Source organism: Hypanus sabinus, chromosome 1, assembly GCF_030144855.1.
Source record: "Hypanus sabinus isolate sHypSab1 chromosome 1, sHypSab1.hap1, whole genome shotgun sequence".
NCBI classification, from domain to species: Eukaryota; Metazoa; Chordata; class Chondrichthyes; order Myliobatiformes; family Dasyatidae; genus Hypanus; species Hypanus sabinus.
This window is the reverse complement of record NC_082706.1, coordinates 178,316,670-178,331,150: the sequence shown is the minus strand read 5'-3', so window position 1 is coordinate 178,331,150 and position 14,481 is coordinate 178,316,670. Positions and strand designations below refer to the sequence as shown.

The following is a 14,481-nucleotide window of genomic DNA, read 5'->3' as shown; positions in this document are numbered from 1 at the left end:
GTTGTCTATCTGTCCTGTTGGGGATGTTTTTTCATTGATTCTATTGTGTTTCTTGTATCAACCGTGATTGCCTGCAAGAAAATGAACTTCAGGGTGTATGAACGTACACATACATTGATAATACATTTACTTTGAATCACCAAAATATTTAATAGTTCTGCCAAGAATATATAATAAAATCACCATTCTATATTTAGAACAAAAGGATGTCTGGCATTAAGCTAACTTTAATTCAATCCAAAAATTGTCAAAGCTGCAAGGATTTTATATCCATTCCCCCAATTCACAATCTCCGTCATATTTTCTCTCTTGATGTGATGTTCCACACACGTTTATTTAGAGAGACAGCGCAGATCAGGCCTTTCTGGCCCAACAAGCCACACCACCCAGCAGCCCACCTATCTACCCCCTAGGCTAATCATAGGAAAATTTAGAATGACCAATTAACCTAGTCTTTTGACTATGGGAGGAAACTAGAGCACCCAGAGGAAACCAAGAGGTGAATATACAAACTCTTTACAGACAGTGCTAGAATTGGACTCCAGTATCCAAGTTGTAATTGCATCCTGCTAACCACTACACTACCATGTTGTGAAATGTCTGCTTTTTTCTTGAATTGTGATGTAGGGGACAGAGCCCTTGATACATCTCAATTTTTTTTTACTTTTTAATTTTGGATACTGTTGGGTGGGGGAAAATGACCTAGCAGAGGAAAGTCACAGCAGTTAGGTCTCTGGCACTGAGTCTGGTTCTGTAACTCAGAAGGCATGGGAGGAGAAGTGAGCTATGGTGATGTGGATTCATTAGTTAGGGAAATAGAAAGGAGGTTCTGTGGACAAGAATGAAAATCCCAGATGGAATGTTGCCTCCCAAGTGTCAAAGTCTGAAACATCTCCAATCAAGTCCTTGGCATTCTTAAGAGGGAGCGTGAACAGCCAGAGGCTGTGGTCCATGGAGATACCAATTACATAGGTAGGAAGAGTAACGAGGCTCTGCAAAATTAGTTCAGGGAATTAGGTGCTAAGTTAAAGGACAGGACCTCCAGGGTTGTGATCTCAGGACTGCTACCCATACCATGTGCTAGTGAGGCCAAAAATAGTAAGATCATGCAGTTTAACATGATGCTAAGGAGTTGGTATAGGAGGGAGGGTGTCAGGTTTTTTTTTTATCATTGGGCTCTCTTCCAGGGAAGGTGGGACCTGTACAGAAGAGATGGTTTGCACCTGAACTGGAAGGGGACTAATATCCTAGCAGGAATATCCTAGCAGTTCCTCATGCAGAGTGGGAGAGATTAAACTACAATTGCAGGGGGATGAGATCTAGAGTGCCAGAACAGATAGTGGAGAGGTTGTGAAGACAGATGTTGTTAAGACCACCAAGTCAGGAACCCAAAGGTTGAGCATGGTGCGATTAATGCTCTGAGCTGTGTATATTTCAATGCAAGTAGTATCGTAGGAAAGGCAGCTAAGCTCAGGGCATAGATCAACACCTGGAATTATTACATTGTAACCACCAGTGTGACTTTGCTGCAGGAGGGACAGATCTGGCAGCTCAATAGTCTGGGGTTCCATTGTTTTAACGTGACAAAGCAGTAGAGATTAAAGGAGAAGGGGTAGCATTAATAGTCAGAGAAGATGTCATGGCAATGCTGAGTCAGGACAGACCGGAGAACTCTTTTAAAAGAGAGATTTTATGGGTGGAACTGAGGAACAAGAAAGGTTTGACCACATTAATGGGGCTATTTTATAGACCACCCAGCAGTCCGCAGGATTTAGAGGAACAAATCTGTACAGAGATCACAGACTATTGCAGGAAACATAAGGCTGTTATAGTAGGTGTTTTTAACTTTCCTCATGTTGACTGGGACTCCCATACTATAAAAGAACTAGATGGGATAGAGTTTGTCAAATGTGTTCATCGGGTTGGAGGAACAACACCTTATATACCGGCTGGGTAGCCTCCAACCTGATGGCATGAACATTGACTTCTCTAACTTCTGTTAATGCCCCTTCTCCCCTTCTTACCCTACCCCTGATATATTCAGTTTTTTTCCCCTCCCTTTTTTTTCTCTCTGCCCATCACTCTGCCTGTTCTCCATCTCCCTCTGGTGCTCCCCTCCCCCTTTCTTTCTCCTTAGGCCTCCTGTCCCATGATCCTTTCCTTTCTCTAGCTCCATACCCCTTTTGCCAATCACCTTTCTGGCTCTCAGCTTCACCCCACCCCCTCCGGTCTTCTCCTATCATTTCGCAATTGTCCCTCCCCCTCCTACTTTCAAATCTCTTACTATCTTTTCTTTCAGTTAGTCCTGACGAAGGGTCTTGGCCCGAAACGTCGACAGCACTTCTCCCTATAGATGTTGCCTGGCCTGCTGCGTTCCACCAGCACTTTGTGTGTATCGCAGGGACAGGCAGGTTGGAACAAATTAGATACTTACGAAGAATAAGAAATACAAAATAACACCTAAAAAAGAAATCAGGAGGACTGGAAGATAGCTAATATAGTTCTGCTGTTTGAGAAGGGTTTTAAAAATAAACCAGGAACTTATTGGTTGGTGAGTCTGACATTTGTAGTGGAAAAGTTATTAAGATATTGGAAGGTATTCTAAGGGACCGGATATACAGACAGCCCTCCTTATCCGCGGATTCCGCATGCGTGAATTCAACCAACCGCAAATCGCGAAAACCTGGAAGTGCTCTTCCAGCACTTGTTGTTCGAGCATGTACAGACTTTTTGTTCTTGTCATTATTCCCTAAACAATGCAGTATAACATCCATTTTACATAGCATTTACATTGTATTAGATATTATAAATAATCTAGAGATGATTTAAAGTATACGGGAGGATGTGCGTGGGTTATCATGGATCAGGATTGAAAAAAATCGTAAGTTCTCTTACTAAGTAAGTCGGAACAGGTACATCCGGTATTATTTAGAGTCAGCTAGTCAAATGTTTGTCTTGGTATATAGTATATATTTTACCTTTCTATGCATATAAAACACTTAAGAACGTATGTTTCAGCGCCGGGCTCGGGAACTGGAATTCTCGGGACTTGGGATAGATCACTCCCAATTGTGCTTTCCACTGTGTCGGGTTGATGTGGAGGATCAAAAACTCAAAACTCCAAAACCCAATGATTAAACCACTGTGTTGTTTAGTAATAATTGTAGCTATCATCGGGGCAGAGCCTTACTCACTTTATTCTTTAAAATTGTTCCGATCGTTGACCGACCTAGTCTAACGCTTTTCCAATGACCGATGGCGTTTCACCTCTTTATTATTTCCACTTTATTTTCAATCATGATCGTGATTATTTTCAATAACAGAAACACTGCGCATTCAGAGCTCTGGTGCCAAGTCCTAATGTCCACCGCTCTGAGACAGGTTAAATAAGGTCTGGGGTTCCGCTGGGTCCTAAGGTCCACTGGATTGATACAGGTTGAATAAGGGACTTGAGCATCCGTGAATTTTGGTATCCGCGAGGGGTCCCGGAACCAAACCCCGCAGATAAGGAGGGCCGACTGTATAAGTATTTGGATAGACATGGACTAATTAGGGATAGTTAGCATGGCTTTGTCATGTTAAGTTGTATTTAACTAATCTTGTAGGAGTTTTTTGAGGAAGGTACCAGGAAAGTTGATGAAGGCAAGGCAGTGGATGTTGTCTACATGGACTTTAGTAAGGCATTTGACATGGTCTTGCATGGAAGGGTGATCATGAAGGTTCAAATCGCTTGGTATTCAAGATAACATAATGAGTTGGATTAGACATTGGCTTTGTGGGAGAAGCCAGAGAGTGGTAATAGGTAGTTGCTTCTCTGACTGGAAGCGTGTGTATAGTGGACTGCTGCAGGGATCAGTGCTAGATCCACTGTTGTTTGTCATCTATTATCAATGAACTGGATGATAATGTGGTTAAATGGATAAACAAATTTGCAGAGGACACTAAGATTGGGGTGTAGTGGACAGCGAAGGCAGCCATCAGAGCTTACAGCATGATCTGGACTGGCTGAAAAATGACATATGGAATTTAATGTACACAAGTGCGAGGTGATGCACTGTGGTAGGATCAGCTAGGGTAGGTCTTACACAGTGAGCAGTAGGGCATTGAGGAGTGAGGTAGAAGAAAGAGATCTGGAAATACAAGACCATAATTCATTGAAAGTGGCTTCACAAGTAGATAGAGTTGTAAAGAAAGTTTCTGGCACAATGGCCTTCATAAATCAAAGTATTGAGTACAGGAGATGAGATGTTATGTTGAAGTTGTATAAGACGTTGGTGAGGTCTAACTTGGAGTATTGTGTACAGATTTGGTCACATACCTACAGGAAAGATGTAAATGTTAAGAGAGTATAGAGAAAATTTACAAGGATGTTGCCAGGACTGGAGGACCTAAGTTATAAGGAAAGATTGAATAAATTGAATTATAAATAAATAAATTGAAAGATTGAATATTCCTTGGAATGTAGAAAATTGAGGGGAGATTTGATAAAGGTATACAAAATTTGACAGGGGTATAGATAGGGTAAATGCAAGCAGACTTTTTTCACTGAGGTCATGGGTTAAGGGTGAAAGGTGAAAATGTTTAAAGGGAATATTGGGGGAAACCTTCCCTCAGAGGGTTGTGAGAGTGTGGAACAAACTGCAAGCACAAGTGGTGCAATGGAGCTCGATTTCAACGTTTAAAAGAAGTTTGGATAGCTCCATGAATGGTAGGGATATGGAGGGCTATGCTCTGAAAGCAGGTTGATGGGACTAGGCAGCTTAAATGGTTCAGCACAGACTGGATGGGCTGAAGGGCCTGCATCTGTGCTGCACTTTTCTGACTCTATTTCCTGCACTTCAGATTTCTGTAGAACAGAGAAGAAATAGAGTTACTCTCCACCTCATCTTCCGCTCTACCAGCCACTCTATCGAACTGATTATTCTCTACAGGTATGGCCAAAATGATTCCACAACCAGACACATCTTCCTTCTCATCTTGCAGCAATTGAAAGGGGTCATTCCCTTTAAGCCTCTGCTCTTCATTTCCTTTGATCCAAACCAACCACCCACTCTCTGTCCTAGTGTTTAACCATGGGACTGCAGGAATTATTACATCTACAATTTTTCCAGGTGAAGCAGCAATTCACTCACACTTACTACACAGTGTACTATATTCAGTGTTCAAACTATGATCTCCACTATATAGGAAGAAACAAGTGCAGATTGGTTGATTACTTTATGGGCTAACTAGTTATGGACTCCTGTGCCATCAGGAAGACAAATCGTGAGTACGCACATAAAATCCACCCTTGTGACACCAGGGACAGGCAGAGCATGTGGCAAGGTATACAAACCATAACCAATTACAAGCCCACCCTGCACATCAGTGACAGTGACGCCTCCCTTCCTGATAGGCTGAATGCTTTCCATGCACGATTTGACCAACTGAATGATGTGACAGAGGAAAACCATCTCTCTCTCTCTTACTGAGGAACAGGCACCCTGTCTAACCCCAGTGCAGGTGAGGAGGGCACTAACCAGGGTAGACCCATGAAAAGCAGCAGGGCCAGACAACTTACCTGGTCTGGTGCCAAGGGACTGTGTGGCCCAGCTAATAGAGGTCTTTAATATTCTCTGGAACAGTCTACTGTCCCTGCAAGATTCAAGGCAGCTACCATAACCCTGGTGCTCAGGAGAGCAACAGTAACTGGCCTAAATGATTACTACCAAGTGGCAATGACTTTGACCATCATCGATTTATGTAACATGTACAACAAGCTGGAGGAACTCAGCGGGTCAGGCAGCATCCGTGGAAACAAGCAGTCAACGCTTCAGGCTGAGACCCTTCGTCAGGACTGAAGAGGGAGGGGGCAGGGGCCTTATAAAGAAGGTGGGGGGAGGGTGAGAGGAAGGCTAGTAGGTGCCAGGTGAAAAACCAATCAGAGGAAAGATCAAGGTGGAGGAGGGGAAGCAGGGAGGGTATAGGCAGGAAAGGTGAAGAAGGAACATAAGGGGAAAGCACTGTGTAGTAGAAGGCAGAATCATGAGAGAGGTGACAGGCAGCTGGAAGAGTGAAACTGGGATGGGGGGAGGGAGGGAATTACCGGAAGTTGGAGAATTCGATGTTCATGCCAAGGGGTTGGGGACTACCCAGAGGGTATATGAAGTGTTGCTCCTCCAACCTGAGTTTGGCCTCATCATGGCAGTAGAGGAGACCATGTATGGACATATCCAAATGGGAATATGAAGCAGGGCTGAAGTGGATGGCAACCGGGAGATCCTGTCTGTTGTGCCGGACAGAGCGGAGGTGCTTGACGAAGCAGTCCCCCAATCTGTGTTGGGTCTCGCTGATGTAGAGGAGGCCACACTGGGAGCACCGAATGCAATAGATGATCCCAACAGACTCACAAGTGAAGTGTTGCCTCACCTGGAAGGCCCTGAATGGTGGTAAGAGAGCAGGTGTTGGGACAGGTGTAGCACTTACTATATTGGCTTATATGCTGTGTGTGATGTATGTTATGTGAGTGCACTGTGGTTTTAAAGAACTTTGTATATATCTACAGATAGATGACAATAAACTTGAATTTGAACTTCCCCCAGTTCACTAGGCTTCTGAATTCACTGCCACATCGTATTTGAAGTGTCATCGGTTAATCTGTTCCATATCTTACAATATTTTATATTAATGCACTTTAGTTGGATATTTATGTGTGATTCATCTGTAGATTTTGTCCTTACCTTCATAAGTTATCGTGTGTTATGTATACTACAGTGCTTAACACACTGGTTCAGAGAAACTTTGTCTTGTTTCTATATACATTATATGGTTATATAAGTTATATACATCTATATAGTTAAATGACAATAAACTTAACTATGTTCAGTTTGAAAAGGCAACCATAAGCTTCATGCCCTCTCCCCAGCCTATTTAAACTAACTCCTCCAGCATCTCTGGCTCAATCAATCATAGATATTTCTGTTTCTATCCATCTCTCCCACCAACTTATCTGAAACTTAAAACTAATCTTTTTCTCACTTATATGAATGAGGTACTTCAACTAAAAATGTTAAACTATACTTTTATTTCCATAGATGCTTTTTCTGTTCTTGTTTCTGATTTGAAACAATTGTCTAACCTTTAGAGAATATTTTTGTTCTGAAATGAAGGGGATACAAATTAGAGATACAAGATTGCATATGCTGAACTCTGCAGCAAATGCATAAGCTACTGGTGAAATGTAGCAAGCCAGGCAGCATCTATGCAGGCAAAAGGAACAGCCGATATTTCTGGTCAGTTCACTACCAGCGATTATTTTTTGCAATATACAGAACATGAATCCTCAGCTCCTCACACTTACTCTGCCATTTAGTAAAATCATGGGTGATCTGATAGCAATTTCAACTCCGCATTCCTTTCATTTTCCTGTTTTGTAAGTACTTATGCCTTAAAATGCTCAGATCTTTCCAATAAAAATTCTTCCAAATATTCCCTTAATGTTGACCCTTAGACAACTTTATAGAATATCCTACTTAAGAAAAATTCCCTTTCCCTTCCATCTTGTCAGGATCCTTGGAGAGGATTCTTAAAGACAGGACTTACAAGTAGTTAGAGAAACATCATCTGATTATGGATAGTCAGCAGAGATTTGTGAAAAGACAGTCCATGCCTCACAAGTCTGATTGAGCTCTTTGAGGATGTGACAAAGCACATTGATGTAGGTAGAGCAGTGGATGTGGTGTTTTAGTAAGGCATTCAACAAGGTTCCCTATGGTAGGCTCATTCAGAAAGTTAGGAGGCATGGTATACAGGGAAGGCTGGCTGTATAAATTCAAAATTGGCTTGCTCATATAAAGCAAAGGGTATTTTGCTTGGAGATCAGTGACTAGTGGTGTTCTGCAAGGATCTTTTCTGGGACCCCTGCTATTGATTTGCATAAATGACACAGATGAGGAAGCAGAGGGGTGGGAAGTTAGGAAGGGGTTAACAGATGGCATGAAGTTTGGTAGTGTTGTGGATTGTGTAGAAAGTTGTCATAGGCTGCAATGGGACATTGATGGGATGCAGAACTGAGCTAAGAAGTGACAGATGGAATTCAATCCAGAAAAATGTGATGAGATACAATTTGGAAGGTTGAACTTGAAGGCAGATTGGAGGAACAGTAGGATCTTGGGGCCAGGTTCATTGATCCCTCAAAGTTTCCCCACAAGTCAATAGGGAGGTTATAAAGGTATATGTCAGCCTTCATTGGTCATTATTGGAAGCCTTCATTGTTGGAAGAACGTAGAAGCTTTGGAGAGGGTGCAGAGGAGATTTACCAGATGCTACCTGAAAAAAAAATCTAATTAATTAATTATTTGCACAGCAATGGTGAATGTACCTCTGTATAGCTAAAAGCAATTTGCAAAAAAGTTAACCCAATACACTAAGAATATTTATTTTATCCAGTTTAAATCTTTTTTGGCTATTTTAATCTGACGATCTTGTATTTTTTAACATTGCATACCATAAATAATGTAAAGAAAATGAAAAATTAAATAAAGCAATAACGTACAGATTCCAAGTTCTGTCTGCTTTGATTCCGACGCCGTCTCTCACGAGGAGGTAGTTTACCTGTTGTTGTCTCAGCATCTACAGGATAATGGAAGGTTTCTCCATGACTTCCTATTTAAGAGATCACAATGAAATCAATGGGAGAACAAAATGTACCTTTATAATTATATCTAAATATGAAAATTTAGCACATACCTAAAAAGGCACTTTCTGATTCCAGCAATGAATTTTTTGTCAAATCTTCCTGTGAATCTCTGGTCTGCTAGAGTAGTTTCCACACAAAATTAAAATAGGGATATATATGCATATAAGTTAATATCACAGGTAATATAAAATTTTTCTAAAAGAACGAGAACAATAGAACTAACAACAATGCTGGTGTAACACAGCAGGCCAGGCAGCATCTATAGGGAGAAGCGCTGTCGACGTTTCAGGCAGAGACCCTTCGTCAGGACTAACCGAAAGGAAAGATAGTAAGAGATTTGAAAGCAGTGGGGGGGAGGGGGGAAAGCGAAATGATAGGAGAAGACTGGAGGGGGTGGGATGAAGCTAAGAGCTGGAAAGGTGATTGGCGAAAGTGATACAGAGCTGGAGAAGGGAAAGGATCATGGGACGGGAGGCCTCAGGAGAAAGAAAGGTGGGGGGGAGCACCAGAGGGAGATGGAGAACAGGCAAACAACTAAATATGTCAGGGATGGGGTAAGAAGGGGAGGAGGGGCATTAACGGAAGTTAGAGGTCAATGTTCATGCCAATAGAACAGTAGAACTACTTGTTTCCAAAAGAACAAATTACTTTCTCAGTACACATTTTTGACATCAACATACTGTATAAAAATTTACAGCATTTTATCTTGGAATAGAAATGAATAGTTTTTTTTTGTTTTGTATTTAAAATTTCTTTTATACAACATTTATAATTTTACAGAAAGAACATGAAAATTTGAATTTTAAAAGTACAAGTGAATGCAGTATTTTTATGTAAAATGTAATAATGCATGGTTGGATGGTGCCAAATTATAAATCTTTATTGCCCTTGTGGAATAAATGTACAGTGAAATGCATAGTGTAAGATTTAAAATATTAAATTACATTGGGCATAATTCACTACATTAGGTGCAAGCATGCATCTTTGTTAATCCACTTTCCAAATGCAAAAAAAAATCAGCTCATCCAGATTGCATTTAGTTGGCAAACTTCAATTTAAATGAACCATTTTTGTAAAACTATGAAGAAGGGAGGCTGTATATTGTTTTTACCTTGTTACTTACTATCAGAGGGTAGAATTATACCACAAAATGATATTGTGTTACTTACCAAATCAATATGGTGTGAATTCATATTGGAAGCTAGAAAAAGTGGGAAAAGTAAAAATTATTTTTAAAAGGTTAAAAAATGGCATTTTGGAGATTAACCCATATCAACTATTCAACTACTTGTATGAAGTTGTGATGGTGTTAGTGCCCATCCTTTGATATTCTAGTGTTTGCTAAATCATTCCAGCCATTGTTTCAATCAGAACTCTTTAAAAAAAAACTAGAAACTGACATTGGTGGATCACACCACACGATCAAGTTTATCTATGCCTGCTCATGCTGTTTCTATGCCTGATGCGAGAACTTCCACACTGGATAGAAGCTTCCTTCACTGTGCTATCAGAATTTGAAACAGCATTCCAGATGCTGTGGTTGGAAACATCTGCCACGATGGGGTGCCTTCAAGAGTCGAGTGCACAAACACCAATCATCTCTGGGAGGGAAGTCAAATGCTTCTTCATAAACTATCATGAAGGGGACCAGGATGGCAATGCCTGGTTGTTGGCAGGTAGGGTTAATACCTGACTTTCAAGAGCACTTGTGAGTTATGTTCCGGCTGGACTTAGTCCTTAAACTGCTGGAGAACAGTGCGGAAAGATCAGGTGCTGTTTTCTCCCGGTAGGGATTAATTTTTAATTCCAAGTGCTCCTGTCACGTTTTGTCACCCTGTAACCTTATCCTTCAGTTTCTCTGAATTATGGAGGACAGCATGTGCATAAATGTTTCTCTCCAGCAGTCTTCATCATGACTCTAGTATTTCTACTATTTTTTTTAATGTTTCTTAATTGTACATATGATTTTTTTATGTTCTATTGCTGAGCAGCAGTGAACCATCCAACCATCTGATCTCAGTGTTCTCCTTGGGAACTAGTTGACTTGATCAGCATTTCTGTTCTGGCTACTATTCACGATTGCACATAATAACAAAAAAATTACTAAATATTATGTTTTGGTTTTATTTTGAAGTTCAATTTTCACATGAAAATGCACCTGAGCTTAATACTTGTACTAATATTAGGTCCAATGATCAAGAAGTGACAATTCGCAAACTTCCTTTTCCCCAATGTGAAGGACATAATCCTGATTTTTATTTGTTAAAGATGGGGGACAAAGGTACCACTACTTAACACAGAAATAAATTAATCACCTGTAATTGGAGTTGTAGGAACAGAATTTAAGTAACCTAAAACGTTAAAATGTCCTGGCATCACATAAAATACAAAACAACATTTATGTATTGATCTTAATGACTACAGAGCAATTGCCCTCACATCTCATGTGATGAAGGTGCTGGAGAGGTTGGTCCTAACTTAGCTTGGACTGCAGGCGAGATCTTCATTGGACCCTCTACAGTTTACAAGTGGGAGCGGATGACGCCATCACCTACCTGTTGTAGAGAGCTCACCCCTACCTGGATGATGCAGGTGGCATTGTGAGAATCACATTTTTTGATTTCTCTAGTGCCTTCAATACAATCTAGCCACTTCTTCTGAGTGAGAAGCTGCAAAGGACAGGCATAGACAAATCCACTATCTCCTGGATTACTGACCACCTGACAGATAGAGACCCCAGTTTGTACGGCTGGGTAGTTCCCTGTCTGAGATGGTGGTGATGAGATGATGGCACTGGAGCACCACAAGGTACTGTCCTATCTCTGTTTCTGTTCACACTGTACACCTCAGACTTTAAGTACAAATCTGAGTCTTGCCACTTGCAGAAGCTCTCTGGTAACTCTGCGGTGGTTGGGTGTACCACAGATGGACAGGAGTCGGAGTACAGAGAACTGGTGGACAAGTTTGTGGAGTGGTGCGGGAGGAATCAGCAGCTCCTGAATGTGGCCAAAACCAGGGAGATGGTGATAGTTTTTAGGAGGAAAAGAACTGTGGTAAGTCCTGTATTCATTCCGGGAGAAGTTGCAGTGGTGAAGGAGTACAAATACTTGGGTGTTCACCTCGACATCAGACTTGACTGGAAAACCAACACCAAGGCAGTTTACAAGAAGGGGATGAGCAGACTCTATTTTCTAAGGAAGGTGAGATCCTTCCAAATGTACAGCAGAATGCTGGGGATCTTTTACCAGTTTGTTGCGGTGTGTGCAGTCTTCTTTGCAGCTTTATGTTGGGGGGGGGGGGGGGGGCAGCATCAGTGCCGGTGATGCAAAAAGACTAAATAAACTCAACAAAAAGGCTGGATCCGTCCTTGGCTACAACCCGGATTGTTTTGAGTTAGTGGAGGAGAGGAACTGTTATCCACTATGGACAATCTGGCACATTCTCTCCATGAATAATCAGTCCTGCTGAAGGGTCTCAGCCTGAAAGGTCAACTGTACTCTGCCTGGGTTCCTCCAGCATTTTGTGTGTGTTGCCAGTTATATACATGTGCCTAAGACTTTTGCACAGTATTGTGGCTGATCTAAATCTTTTGCACTGTCTACAACTCCACCAATATTGGCATCATTCCAAATTTGGTAGTCCATCCATCTACATTTTTGTCCAAACAACAAAGGTACCAGCACCAATCTTTGCGGAGCACCACTAGTAACAGCAGTCCCTCCAGAATAACAAACCCTACTTTCTGTCCTCTATGGTTCTATGAGCAGGAAATTTCAGAATCCAAATTTGTCATTTACCTTGGATGTTCATTCTGGGTTTCGCTTAAGTAAGGTCAGAAAGTTAATAGAGATGGGAACTGTTTAAGTTTGAAGAGATTTGGTATGTCAACAAAAACGCTCAAAAACTTCAATAGATGTACTGTAGAGAGAATTCTGACAGCGCACATCACTGTCTGGTATGGGAGTGGGGTTGTGGGGGTGGGGGGAAGGGGGGGCTACCGTACAGGACCGAAAGAAGCTACAGAAGGTTGTAAATTTATTCGGCTCCATCTTGGGTACTACCCTACAAAGTACCCAAGACATCTTCAAGGAGCGGTGTCTCAGAAACACAGCGTCCATTATTAAGGACCTCCAGCACCCAGGGCTTGCCCTTTTCACACTGTTACTATCAGGTAGGAGGTACAGAAGCCTGAAGGCACACACTCAGCAATTCAGGAACAGCTTCCTCACACACCTTCCCCCCCCCCCCCCCACCCTGCCATCCGATTCCTAAATGGACAATGAACCTGTGAACACTACTTCACTTTTTTAATAAATATTATTTCTGTTTTTGCACAATTTTCAATCTATTCAATATACGTATACTGTAACTGATTTACTTGTTTGTTGGTTTATTCATTTGTTCTTCTATATTAGGTATTGCATTGAACTGCTGCTGCTAAGTTAACAAATTTCACAACACATGCCAGTGATAATAAACCTGATTTTGACTCTGTTATTAGTTGATTATTAGCACTGACCTGCTTTCCTTTTCATACCATCCAGTTTCTTCTTCTGCTCTCTTAATAAGGCCTCCTGTTGAATCTCCAGTGTGTTACTATCATTTGGAGGGTCTGGATACATTTGTCTTACTTGAGCACGTGTTGCTGAATCTAATTAGTAGGAAGTTACAAAAGGAACAATCCAGTTACAAATTCCAAAAGCTACAAAATATTGTAAAAATCAAGTCACTATCCCTTAAGAAACTCGTAATCAAGTTAAATATTTTTCTGAGTGTTGAGGAGAGTTTATAATTATTGATGAGATGTGGTATCACTGGCAAGATCATTATTGAGTGCCTATCCTCAATTACCTTTGGGAAGCGGGTAGAAAGTGCTTTTTCCAAATATTGTTATTCCTGTAGTAAAAGTACAATTACAGTGCACAAGACATTTCCAAGCCAGGAAACATGTCATACAGCATGAAAACAGGCCACTTGGTCCAATATATCTGCCAACTAATGGACAGCTGTTTATATTAATCCCATCTTTCAGCACTTTGCCCATATCCCTCTATGGCTACATGATTCAAGTGTCTAATGCAATCTACAACACTGCTTCCATCACTCTCACAAGCAGTATTTCCAGCTATACTATTCGCTGGGTAAGAAAGAATCCACTCATATCCCCTCTGATTTCCTTACCTTACTCTGAATCAATGGCCCTCCAGCCTTATCAGACAGACACACAGACAGACATACTTTATTCATCCCGAGGGAAATTGGGTTTCATTACAGTCACATCATCCAAGAATAGTGTAGAAATATAGCAATATAAAAGCATAAATAATTAAATAATAATAGGTAAATTATGCCAAATGGAAATAAGTCCAGGACCATCCTATTGGCTCAGGGTGTCTGACACTCCGAAGGAGGAGTTGTAAAGTTTGATGGCCACAGGTAGGAATGACTTCTTACGACGCTCAGTGTTACATCTCGGTGGAATGAGTCTCTGGCTGAATGTACTCCTGTGCCTAACCAGTACCTTATGGAGTGGATGGGAGACATTGTCCAAGATGGCATGCAACTGGGACAGCATCCTGTTTTCAGACACCACCATCAGACAGTCCAGTTCCACCCCCACAACATCACTGGCCTTACGAATGAGTTTGTTGATTCTGTTGGTGTCCGCTACCCTCAGCCTGCTGCCCCAGCACACAACAGCAAACATGATAGCACTGGCCACCACAGACTCGTAGAACATCCTCAGCATCGTCTGGCAGATGTTAAAGGACCTCAGTCTCCTCAGGAAATAGAGATGGCTCTGA

The 14,481-nt window shown here is 41.5% G+C and overlaps 1 protein-coding gene across 7 annotated transcripts in view; it reads right to left on the bottom strand.

Moving 5' to 3' along the window:
* LOC132400865 (centrosome and spindle pole-associated protein 1) overlaps positions 1 to 14,481 on the bottom strand; it is a 150,337-nt gene that overhangs the window by 11,952 nt on the left and 123,904 nt on the right. For 6 of the 7 annotated variants that reach the window (XM_059982382.1, XM_059982352.1, XM_059982365.1 and 3 more), the window contains 4 exons: positions 13,197 to 13,328; positions 9,847 to 9,878; positions 8,728 to 8,794; positions 8,534 to 8,643 (listed from right to left, as the gene is read on the bottom strand). In XM_059982382.1, coding sequence (XP_059838365.1) covers positions 8,534 to 8,643; positions 8,728 to 8,794; positions 9,847 to 9,878; positions 13,197 to 13,328 — 341 coding nt within the window. The remainder of the gene's footprint in view (positions 1 to 8,533; positions 8,644 to 8,727; positions 8,795 to 9,846; positions 9,879 to 13,196; positions 13,329 to 14,481) is intronic. The other variant, XM_059982359.1, reaches the window with a different exon arrangement.